Source organism: Lagopus muta, chromosome 17 (assembly GCF_023343835.1).
Source record: "Lagopus muta isolate bLagMut1 chromosome 17, bLagMut1 primary, whole genome shotgun sequence".
In the NCBI taxonomy this organism is placed as follows: Eukaryota; Metazoa; Chordata; class Aves; order Galliformes; family Phasianidae; genus Lagopus; species Lagopus muta.
Genome location: NC_064449.1, coordinates 1,835,778 through 1,846,814, shown reverse-complemented (window position 1 = coordinate 1,846,814; position 11,037 = coordinate 1,835,778). Strand labels below are relative to the sequence as shown.

The 11,037-nt window shown below is 64.7% G+C and overlaps 2 protein-coding genes across 2 annotated transcripts in view; both read left to right on the top strand.

The window, feature by feature from the left end:
- The first annotated feature begins 889 nt into the window (after nt 1-889).
- TBC1D10A (TBC1 domain family member 10A) lies at nt 890-7,897 on the top strand. Its single transcript, XM_048964270.1, has 9 exons — nt 890-1,127; nt 2,247-2,346; nt 4,586-4,693; nt 4,863-4,969; nt 5,074-5,188; nt 5,346-5,411; nt 5,616-5,805; nt 6,312-6,466; nt 6,626-7,897. Exons 1-9 carry the CDS (start codon nt 928-930, stop codon nt 7,016-7,018), a joined length of 1,434 nt encoding a protein of 477 aa, XP_048820227.1. The 5' UTR covers nt 890-927; the 3' UTR covers nt 7,019-7,897.
- A 765-nt stretch (nt 7,898-8,662) lies between these two features.
- CASTOR1 (cytosolic arginine sensor for mTORC1 subunit 1) overlaps nt 8,663-11,037 on the top strand; it is a 4,222-nt gene continuing 1,847 nt past the window's right edge. Inside the window, exons 1-4 of the mRNA XM_048964271.1 lie at nt 8,663-8,835; nt 8,916-8,986; nt 10,698-10,891; nt 10,997-11,037. The exon at nt 10,997-11,037 is cut by the window's right edge and continues 92 nt beyond it. Coding sequence (XP_048820228.1) covers nt 8,723-8,835; nt 8,916-8,986; nt 10,698-10,891; nt 10,997-11,037 — 419 coding nt within the window. The 5' untranslated portion in view covers nt 8,663-8,722. The remainder of the gene's footprint in view (nt 8,836-8,915; nt 8,987-10,697; nt 10,892-10,996) is intronic.

Genomic DNA, 11,037 nt, shown 5'->3' with positions numbered 1-11,037 from the left:
AGGAAATCAAGCGCTGGTTGGAGGCGGCGCTGCTCTGGCTCACGGTGAGAGAAGGGTTGGGCTGCAGGGCTGGGGGCTGCAGGTGTGGCCCAGCATGAGCTGGGGCAGTTCCCCAGTGTCACCCAGGGCTGGGCTGGGCCCTGCTGCACTCACTGGGCTTTATTTTTAGCCCTGCCCATTCTACCTGCACAAGGTGCTGGTAGCTACTCTGGGGTGGGACAGCGGTTGTGCTGGGAGGCTGTGAGCACAGCCCTTCTATGCTGGCCAGGGGATGGTGGAGTCCTGGAGCTCCTGGAGTGGACCCAGTGCCCCAGTATGGGGTAGCACTGCAGTGCCTGTGGGCTCAGCACTGACCCGATGTAGCCAGGGTTGGCTCAGCCAGGGTCCAGTCCTGTCCCAGTGCTTCCAGCCCCCTGCCCTCAGTCCTCCTCTCCCTCGTGCACGCCCCGTGGCTCACGTTCAAATCTCAGCGCCCCCAGCTTTGTTCCAGTGCCCCCAGTTCAGCCCTAATGGCCCCATGCTCTTCCAGTACCACCCTATTCCCCCCCGCTCCTGTTCCAGTGCCTCCAGTCCCATCCAGACGACTCTCATTGCCCCATCCCAGTACCCCCAGCCCTCCCCCGATGCCCCCAGCCCCCCACCGCTGCCCCGCACGCCCCGCCCCTCTCTCTGCCACTACCGGGCCCGGAGGAGGAGGGCGGCGCTCTGACTGACAGCTCTCCCGCGCCTCTCATCCAATCCCTTCTCCGGGTGGGCGAGCCCTCGCGTCCGCACTTCCCTCCGATTGGTCGAGCCGCTTCTCCCGCCTCCTCCCCCTCGTCTCACCCAATAGCGTGGCTGCGTCGGGGCGTGGCGGGCTGCGAGGGGCGTGGCCGCCGCCGTGGCCGCGGCATGGAGGAGCGGCCGCGCCGCCGCTGAGCCGCCGCCATGGCCAAGAGCCGCGGGGGCGGCGGGCCCGGCTCGCCCGGCAGCGCCCGGGGTTTGGCGGGCACCCGCGAAAGCCTGGCGGAGGCGGGCGGCGACGAGCTCAGCTCGCTGGGCTCCGACTCGGAGGTGAACGGCGGCCCCGAGGAGCGCCGCGTCGATAAGTTCGGCTTCATCGTGGGCAGCCGCAGCGCCGAGGGAGCGTGAGTGGGGCCGGGCGGGGGGGAACGGGGCTGAGCGGAGGGAGAGCGCGGGGGAACCCGCTGGGAGATCCGCTCGGAGATCCGCCCGGCCGCTCCCCGCTGCTCCCGGCCCTCCTCCCGCCGCCGCCGCCCGGCCCGGGCCTCCCTTCTCCTTCCGCCCTCCGAGGCCTGCGGCTCTGCCCGCCGTTCGCCGCCGGGGATGAGGCGGCTTCTGCGGGAACCCCGCGGCTCCCGGTCCCTCCGTTGTGGCGGAGCGGCACCGCCCGGCGGGAACGGCAGGCACGGCCCGGGGCGCGGCGCTGCGGGTGGCGGCCCCGTGGTGCGACGGATCGGGACGGGACGGCGATTCCCGGCCGTCGCTTCTTGAGGCGCTCCCGGTGCGGACGTTGGGCCGGCGGTCAGCGTTAGGGCTGCGTGCCCGGGGCGGGTGTCAGCTGCGGGACGCCGGCTGTGTCCGTCCGTCCGTTCTCCGGTACTCCGGACGGTCCCGTCGGGCGGCATCCATCCAGGACGGGCCGCAAAGCTGCTGCGGCTGCACCCTCCCGGAGCGTTCCGGCAGTAGAGACGCCGGGAAGGGCCGAGCTGTCATCCCGCGGCTGTCCCCGTGGCACCCGTCCCTGCGTGTCGCCCGCTGCCGGCTTGCTGTCGGCTGCTAACGGCTCCCAGCCGTGCTGGCATGGCTCCAGCAGGCAATGGGCCAGCCCGGCATCCAGCATCCCTCCTGCTTCCCACGCCTCTCTGAGCCCCAGCTCCCCACATCGGAGCTGCCTGACCCCGTGCCGATGGTCCCCGTGCTGGCAGAGCCCTTTGGAGCTGATTGAAGGCTGCACAGAAACGATTGTGCTTGGCCCCATCTGACCCTGGGTGGGACCTCATGGGGCACCACCGGGATGGGGCTGCCCAGAGATGTGGCACCAGACAGACCCTGCAGGGACAAGCTGACCCCGCAGAGGGGCTGTGCTAGCACAGAAACACTGGCAGGCAGCCCCTTGGGGTTATCCATCAAAGCTAAGCACTGCAGGAAAACATTCTGCTCCTCTGTGGGAGCCTGGGGACGGGTGGCCTCTGGGATGTTGGGTACAGAGCTTGCAGTTATTCTGATGTCCCTTTGCCCCGCAGACTGGAGGAGGTTCCCCTGGAGGTGCTGCGGCAGCGTGAGTCCAAGTGGCTGGACATGCTCAACAACTGGGACAAGTGGATGGCCAAAAAGCACAAGAAGGTGAGTGCCTGCCTGCTGTCTCCATGAAGCAGGGAGGGATAGCTGCGTGCAGCAGCATCCCAGTGAGACTTCAGTGCATCCCACACGTAGCAGGTCCCCACAGTTGTGTTGCCCTTGGGTGATGCTGTTGGCTCAGGTGGGCTGTTCCCCTTCCAGCCCGGCTGCTGCTGCTCACGGCTGCTCCCTGCCGGGCTGCAGCTTCCCAGAGCTGGCTTGGCTGCCTGTGTGCAGCCATGGGAATTGTTAGGTCATGGAAACTTCTGCTCTGAGCATCTTGCAGGCTGAAAACAAAACAACAAAAAAGGCCATGGGTAGGAAATGGTGGAGGCTGATGTGCGGGATGCAGCCTGTGAGCTGGGGCTGGGCAGGAGGCTCAGTCCGTGCAGGACTGCTTTGGTGCTCCCCGACCTCCTGAGGGTGTGAATGGAGCAGGGATGGAACGCAGCCCCGGGGTGCTGCCGTGCCTCTGACAGAGGTGGGGAGGGCTGGAGGGTGGCATAACCCTGACGTGCCATGCCCCTACTTGGAGCCATCTGTGGCACTCCCTGGGCGCCGCTCTGTGCCTGGTGACCCACAGAGGAATCCCTCGTCTGCTTCTTGGCTGCTTGCAAAGGGTTGCTGAGAGCTTCTGGGGACGCAGCAGGCAGGCGCTTTGTTTCTGCCCGTGCTGTGCGCTGCTCTCTGTGTGCTTTCCTGGCTTTGGTGAGTGCCCGGCAGCTGTGCTGCTGGCAGACAGCTCCCTCGTGCTCAGGCTGAGCTCCAGGAGGTCCCCACGGAGCTCCATGCGCTCTGTCCTACAGCACAGTCGGAGCCTAGAGCCTCAGAGGGCTGCTCCAGAGAGCTGCTCTGTGCTCAGGCCCTGCAACCGAATGGCTCATTTGCACCTGTGCTTCTCCACTATGCTGAAATGGAGCTGTCCTGGCTCAGATCCCACCAAGCTGAGCGGTGCCAGTGCTGCGTGCTGCTCCCTGCCCTTTCCAGCCAGCCCGTGGGAGTGCAGACACATGGGCAGCTCCGGCGACACTTTGCTTGTGGCCTCCCCCGGCCTGTATGCATTCCTGGTCTCCCAAAGGGCGTGTGGGGGGTGATGGCAGGACCAAAATTTGGAGCTGGGGGGGCCCGGAGGGCTCAGCCTGCCCCAGCTGCACAGCTCAACTGAGCCTGAGCTCCCAGCAAGGCGGCTTCCTTCCTGGCTGCTTTGCCAGCAGGAAGGGGAGTGAAGCAGGAGCTGTCAGCGGCTGAGCTGCCCGTGGCTGCCTTGGGCATTGCCCATGGTGTTTCCTGCAAGCACAAAGCCCTCCCAGGGCCCAAGTGGGTAAACAAGCAGTGCTGTGGTGAGGGTGCAGGAGGGAGCATGGCGTCAGCACCGTGCTGGGAACGTAAGTGCTTGCTCCTGAGTTACGCTGGCAAACAGGGAGAGCGAGCTCTGGGCGGGCAGGCGGTGCCCAGGGCTGTGGTGCCTCAGGGAGCTGTTGACTGCAGCATGCAGAGCCCTGGCACTGCTCGGGCACAGGGTGTGTGCCACCCAAGCGAGGAAGTGAGGCAAGGGGATTGTGTTGGAACTGTGCAGGGCTTTGTGCTCCAAGTGTCCATCTCGTGGGACCACAGGGAGATCGTGGCACTGCTTCACCAGGGCTGCAGCAGGACGGGAGCAGGAAGGGACGCAGCCTGGTTTCAGGTGGCAGCTGCAGGGTTAATTGTGTCTGCTCTGTGCTGCAGAGCTGGCACCCACGCTGCCCAGCCTGGACTTTGCTCTGGCCGGTGCCAAGGAAACCTGGGGCTGGCTGGGCACAGAGCTCGGGGGCTCAGAGCCTGCCCCTTCTGCCCCAGGGCCGTGGTAGGGCTGTGGAGTCCTCTGCTCTGCCTGGGCCATGGTGGTGTGGGGAAGGAGCCAGCCGCTCCCTGCTTGGCTATGACATTTGCTTTTCCAGTTGCTCTGAGGCAGAGCTAGGCTTGTTGAGAGCTGTTTGCAGGCTGCATGACCTCAGCCAGCTCCAGACGCCTCCCTGCAGCTCTTACTGGCATGCTGAGAGCAGGGGTGGGGAGAAGGGGCTGAGGAGACCCCGGGCTGTCCAGGTGTGTCAGCACAGCACGTGGCTGGGCACCCTGTCCTCAGCGGTACGAGGACACAGCCCCTGGAATGGGGGTTGCAGTGCTGGCCCGACCCACATCTTGCGCTGGGACTCTTGGTGCTCCTTGCTGCTCTGCAGCTCCCCTGACAGCTTTGTTCCCTGCACAGATCCGGCTGCGGTGCCAGAAGGGGATCCCACCCTCACTGCGGGGCCGAGCGTGGCAGTACCTCTCCGGCAGCAAGGTCAAGCTGGAGCAGAATGTTGGCAAGTTTGATGTGAGTGTGACTGGGGACCTTCCTGTGCCTGCAGCTCTGAGGAGCGCCCCAAGCAGCACGAGCTGATGAGGCAGATGTTTGGGGTGGCTCCAGCTCCATACACACCGCACTGGTGCTGGAATGGGGCTGCTGCTGGGTTGGTGCCCTCACCCCAACCTTCTCCTCCCAGGAGCTGGATCTCCTCCCGGGGGAGCCCAAGTGGTTGGATGTGATCGAGCGGGATCTCCATCGGCAGTTCCCCTTCCACGAGATGTTTGTCTCACGCGGAGGCCACGGGTAAGTGGAGCAGCTGCACCTGACACCGTGGTGTCACTTTGGGTCTGTGGGGAGGACGCTGGGCTGTGCCAGATGCCCCCCTTCACATCTCCTCCCTCCTGCAGGCAGCAGGACCTGTTTCGGGTGCTGAAGGCCTACACGCTGTACCGCCCAGAGGAGGGCTACTGCCAGGCCCAGGCCCCGATTGCTGCTGTCCTGCTCATGCACATGCCAGCCGAGGTATGGGGGGACCTGCTGCTGGCACCAGTGCTCAGCTGATGACACTGCATTACCCCAAAGCACAGCCCTCAGCTGTGCAGGGCCTTGGAGCAAAACGGGGCTGCAGGGCTGTCCCCTGGTGGTGCCTGCAGCTCACCTGCTGTCCCTTGGCTTGCAGCAAGCGTTCTGGTGCCTGGTGCAGATCTGTGAGAAGTACCTCCCCGGCTACTACAGCGAGAAGCTGGTGAGTGAGGGGCCCACAGCTCCGTGCACAGAGCAAGAAGGGCTGCGTGGGCACTCCCACACCCGGAGCTCAGCATAGCTTTGCTGCCGTTGTCCATGGGGCACAGATTTAACAGTGGTCGTCCTGGCGGACGGGGGCCAGGCACAGGGAAGCTGATCCCAGGGCTGAGCCAGGGCCTGGGGTCATTCAATGCTGTCCCTGCAGGAGGCCATCCAGCTGGACGGGCAGATCCTCTTCTCGCTGCTGCACAAGGTCTCACCCGTGGCCTACAAGCATCTGAGCAAGCAGAAGATTGACCCCATCCTGTACATGACGGAGTGGTTCATGTGCGCCTTCTCTCGCACGCTGCCCTGGAGCTCCGTGCTGCGTGTCTGGGACATGTTCTTCTGTGAAGGTAAGGGCTGCGTCCTCCTGAGGGTGGGATATGGCACAGGACAGCCTCTGCTAGGGGGTGGTTTGACCTGGAGAAGGAAAGGTGCCAGGGAGACCTTGCTGAGGCCTTGATTACCTAAAGGGGCTGTAGGGAGTGAAGTGATAGGACAAATTGTAATGGCTTTGAACTGAAAGGGGGGAGATATTTGGAAGAAGCTTTTTGCTTAGAGAGTAGTAAGGCTCTGGCTCGGACTGCCCAGAGAAACTGTGGGTTCCCCATCCCTAGTGGTGAGGCCAGGCTGGGTGGGGCTCAGCAGCCTGAGCTGATGGGAGGTGTCCCTCCAGTTACTTGCATCAGTGCTTATACAAACAAACTCCCAATGGGCTGTATTGTCCCAAATACCAGTGTTTATCCTCACGTGTGCCTGGCTGCTAGCAGCACCTGCTGGCCGTGTGCTGAGCAGGTGTCCTCCATGCCGTATCCTCCCATCCCACTTGCCACTCACTGCCTCACTTCTCCACTTGCAGGGGTGAAGATCATTTTTCGTGTGGGCCTGGTGCTGCTCAAACACACCCTGGGCTCCTCAGACAAGCTCAAGTCATGCCAGGGCCAGTACGAGACCATGGAGCGGCTGAGGGCCCTCAGCCCCAAGATCATGCAGGAGACCTTCCTGGTGCAGGAGGTGAGGTGCCGTGGGGCCCAGTGCCATGCTGGGGCTGGGTGCCCGTGGGTGGGCAGAGCTCGTGTCCCCCACATTCCTGGGTTTAGGGGTTCCTCTGCTCCAGGGGGGTGGCACTGTCACTGAGGGAAAGACGTTGGCAGCACAGCTCTCTCCCTGCAGGTGATCGAGCTGCCAGTGACAGAGCGGCAGATTGAGAGGGAGCACCTGATCCAGCTGAAGAAGTGGCGTGAGACACATGGGGAGTTGCAGTGCAAGTCCCCCCCGCGCCTGCACGGTGCCAAGGCCATCAGCGAGGCCGAGCCCCCCACCCGCAAGGCACTGGAGCCCGTGCCCTCCATCATCGTCCCCCCTGGGCCCGCCCCGGTGCCCAAGGCCCGTAAGAGCAAGGAGAAAAACCGTGAGAAGGCCTCCAGCAGTCCCACCAACAGCCCCGGGGCTGAGGGCAACGGGGCTCCCGGCTCTGCCCGTGAGCTGCTGCACCCCCAGAGCTCCCCCCACCACCAGTCCAAGGAGAGCTTGTGCTCACGGGAGAGCGAGGACACGTACTTGTAGGGCCGGCACAGCCCCACGGCCGGGCTCAGCTGGGCTGTGTTCGGACCCGGGCTCCAGGACGCTGTTCCCTCTGTGGCCGAGGACAGGAGGGGACCCCAGGGTGGGAGGGGACCCTCGTGGCGCCTGGCGACGGGGGCTTGGGGCTGGAGGGAGCAGGACGTTGCCGAAGCGGGCTCGTGTGGCACCGTGGGGGCACCGTCTGGGTGCCCATTTAGGGTCCCGTGGGGTGACCGGTGGGAGCTCAACCCAGCGCGGTGACACGGGGACGCATCCAGCCATGCTGTCCCCAGCCCTGCAGGGTGCTGGCACCACGGCGGTGGGAGCCCTGGCACAGGGTGGCTGAGCCACCCGAGCTCCCCTGCCGCCCCTCAGGGGCCAGGCACGAGCCCCCCTCCTCATCCCCTCACCCCACGTCTCCTGCATCCCTCCCCCCATCCCCTGCCCGCCCCACACTGTCGGGGCAAACCCAGACCCAGTTCCCCTTTGCTTGGGGCTGGGGGTACGTGAGGAGTCGGGAGCAGCCGCTGCTCCCCCTTCCCCTCCTCTTTATCTAGTGAGGATGTATCAAGCTGTAGCCCAATATGTAGTATGAATTTACCTATTCACTGAGCCTATTTATTATTCCTCCGTGGCAGTAACTCTTGCAGGCTGGGGGCCGAGGTTGGGAACTGCAGGCGGGACGCACCGGAGGCAGCGGGATTCGATGGCAGACCCCGTGCCCTGCAGGGCCGAGGTGAGCCGGGGCTGGGGGTGCTGCCCGCTGCAAGGTCCCCTCTTATCCCCCCTCCCCGTCGCCGTGGGCAGGGGGAGGCTTTGTAAAATACAGCGGGGCAACGTGGTTTTGTACAAAGGGGAAATAAAGCAGGATTGTGTAAAGGCGCAGCGTGTGCGGCTCCCTGGGTTCAACATCTCTCATGGGTGCCATGGGGGGAGATGACAGGGCTCAAGAGCTGGGACATCCCTTCCCAGCTCTTGCTCACGCTCCCTGTGTCCACTCAAAGCGTGGTTTGGGGCCTCACTTCCCTGCCTGTTGGTGGCTTGTGGGGACAGAGGTGGCATCGAATAGTGGCAGCATCCCTATAAATGGAGGAGAACTCTTGCACATCCCATGCAGTGATCAGCGTGGCTGTCCCTCGTCCCACCCCAGTGTCCCGGAAAGGGGCACGGTGGGGACATAGCAGGGAGGTGACCCACCTTGCTACCTCTCCCAGCCCCAGGGGCCAACGCTGTTTGAAGCGCAGATGAGAGACGCCGAGCTCTGCTGACGCACCTGGAGGTCACCTCCAGCCCCGGGGCTTCTCGGCCGGCCGCCCGTCTCCCAGCAGAGCCGAGAACAGCTCGGCTCCCCTCGCCTCCACCCCCTCAGCCTCAGTTCTCTGCTTTCCACGTACAAAATGGTGCTCCCTGCAGGCAGGAATGGTGCAAAAACTTCCACTCCCCTTTTCCAAAATCCCTCTTTCCACGAAGGAGCGGCTGCGGGGAAGAACCCGCGTTCCTGCGTCCCACCCCTCCCTTGAAATCCGCGGATCCCGAACCCCCTCGGCTTGGCTGAATACGGGACCAAAGCTCCCCAAAGCGTCGCGGGACGGGGCGGGGCGGGCGGGTGCCCCTCCCGCATCCCGGGGCGGTGCCGGGACGGGGCGGTCCGGTCCCGTTCGGCCCTTATAGCCCCACGGAGCCCCGGCGCGGTGCGGCGCGGCCGCCATGGACCTTCACATCTTGGAGCACCGCGTTCGGGTGCTGTCCCTGGCGCGCCGCGGGCTGTGGCTCTACACCCACCCGCTGCTCAAACTGCTCTTCTTGCCGCAGCGCTGCAGGTACCGCTCCCCTTCCTCACCCCTTCCTCCTCCTCCTCCTCCTCCTCTCGGTCCCACCGCACCGCGTTGTGTCCCGGCAGGTGTAAGTTCTTCAGCCTGACCGAGACCCCCGAGGATTACACCATCATGCTGGACGAGGAGGGCTTCAAAGGTATTGCCACTGCGGCGACGAGTTGTGGCCGGCCTCAGCTGCGTGATGCTCGGAGCTCTGCGGTCAGCAGGGAACTGCCCTGCTCAGGTTCTCCCAGTTTGGCTGCTCCGGTGCTGCCCGCAGCCACGGGGACGCGGCTGTGCCTCTGCAGTGGGATGGGGTGGGGAGTGGGAATGCTGCCCGTCCCCATAACCCTATATCCCCGTATCCCCATATCCCTCCATCAGGGCACGCTGGGGGTCTTTTAGCCCTTCTAAATCAGTCCCTCTCCCTGGAAGGTGGCACTGGGCGATATCCCCATGTAGTGCAGCCCTGCTGCGGGGGTCTGACCCCACGGGCTGTGCTGGGGGGCACATCCTGACCCCATCCTGTGCTCCAAACCCCCCTGGCCGGGCTGTATCTCCTGCTCACGCCCCGAGGAGCAAAGGTCAGCAGCTCGGCCACGGTGCGACGCTCCCACCCGGCTGCAGCCCAGCTCCCCACTGCTGCCGGAGGAACCGGGGCCGATCCCCACGCATTGTTTTATGTGGGGCCTTAAGGCCAAACGCTCCTCGATCCCGAGGGGCAGGCGGGAAGCAGCAAACAATGGCTGCAAGGCGCTGCACGGCGCCGGGCTGGGGGGCTGCCAGCACCCCCGGGTCACCCCGTGGGGCCCTGCTGCACCCCCGTGTTATAATTCACGGCACTGGGGCTGGGCGAGGATCCGGGGCCGGCTGCTCCCCAAGGCGTGGGGACACATCTGGGGGCACCCATGTGGTCACAGCCCCAGCTGTGGCCCCTGGTTCCTGTGGGTGTTGAAAAGCCATTAAGTGGGGATGCGGCCCCGCGGTCCCCGTCCTCGGGAGCGCTTCCTGCACAGGAACAGGCGGCTGCCAGCACCCTGGGCTTGAGAACTCCGGATCCAGCCTCACTCCTCCCTCATCGCTGCAATGAGCTGGATGGTCTCAGCCCGGTGCTGCCTGGCTGCTGCTGAGCACTGGGCAGTGAGGTCTGGGGGTGCCCACTCGGGAACACGGGGTGTCGAAGGAACAGCGTGGCCCTGATCCGTTCCTTCCTGGGGAGCGGGTGTGGGGCAGGAAGGAACCGGCCGGCACACTCATTCCCTGCCAACAACAGCAGCTTTTTGGGAGGCAGCCCTGGCCTCCTGCCAGCACGGGCCCAGCCTCATGGATTGTGGCTTGTCAGAGCTGGGCACTGTGTGAGGCTGTCCCACGTCCCCTCCGTTGTGACACAGGGGCAGAGGATGGGGTGGGAGATGTGCACAGCCCCAGGGTCTTAGCGTGCTGCACCCACTTGCAGCCAGCTCTGCAAGTGCAGGATGAGAGGCACATCCCAGATTTGGGAGGTTTGTCCCTAGTACCAGCATTCCCAGTCCCATGTGTGGAGCTGACACTGCCCCTTGCTGCACGGGGACAGCACCAAATCATTTCCCCATATTGCTGGCACTCAGCACCCTGCACTGCCATCAGAGCAGGAATGTACGTAGTGTTACACCCTGTGGTGCCTTGAGCACAATGTCCTTGCTGTCCCCAGGCAGCCACCCTCAGCATCCACTCCTGTGTCCTTACCCTGTCCCCAGCAGGCCGTTGCCCCCTCCAGCACCCAGCCTTGCACAGACCGGTACCCGCTGTCCCCCCTTGCTGGCATCCCGGCAGGTTTGGGGACACAGCACAGCCCCATCTCATACCTCAGTTTCCCCTCTCCCACACAGAGCTGCCGCCCTCCGAGTTCATGCAGGTGGCAGACTCAACATGGTTGGTGCTCAGCGTCGTCTCCAACGGCTGTGCGCCCTCCGGCTGCCAGGCCACCGGCGTCACCAAGATCGCCCGCTCCGTCATCGCGCCGCTGGCCGAGCACCACGTCTCCGTGCTGATGCTCTCCACCTACCAGACCGACTTCATCCTGGTGAGCTCCGTGGGGACGGTGCCACGTGGCCCTGGGCCGTGTGGGAGATGGTGGGGACCCTGCTGATCTTTGGGGACAGCCACAGTGATGCCACGCCACTGCCAGGTACGGGAGCGGGACCTGCCTGTGGTCATTCACACCTTGGC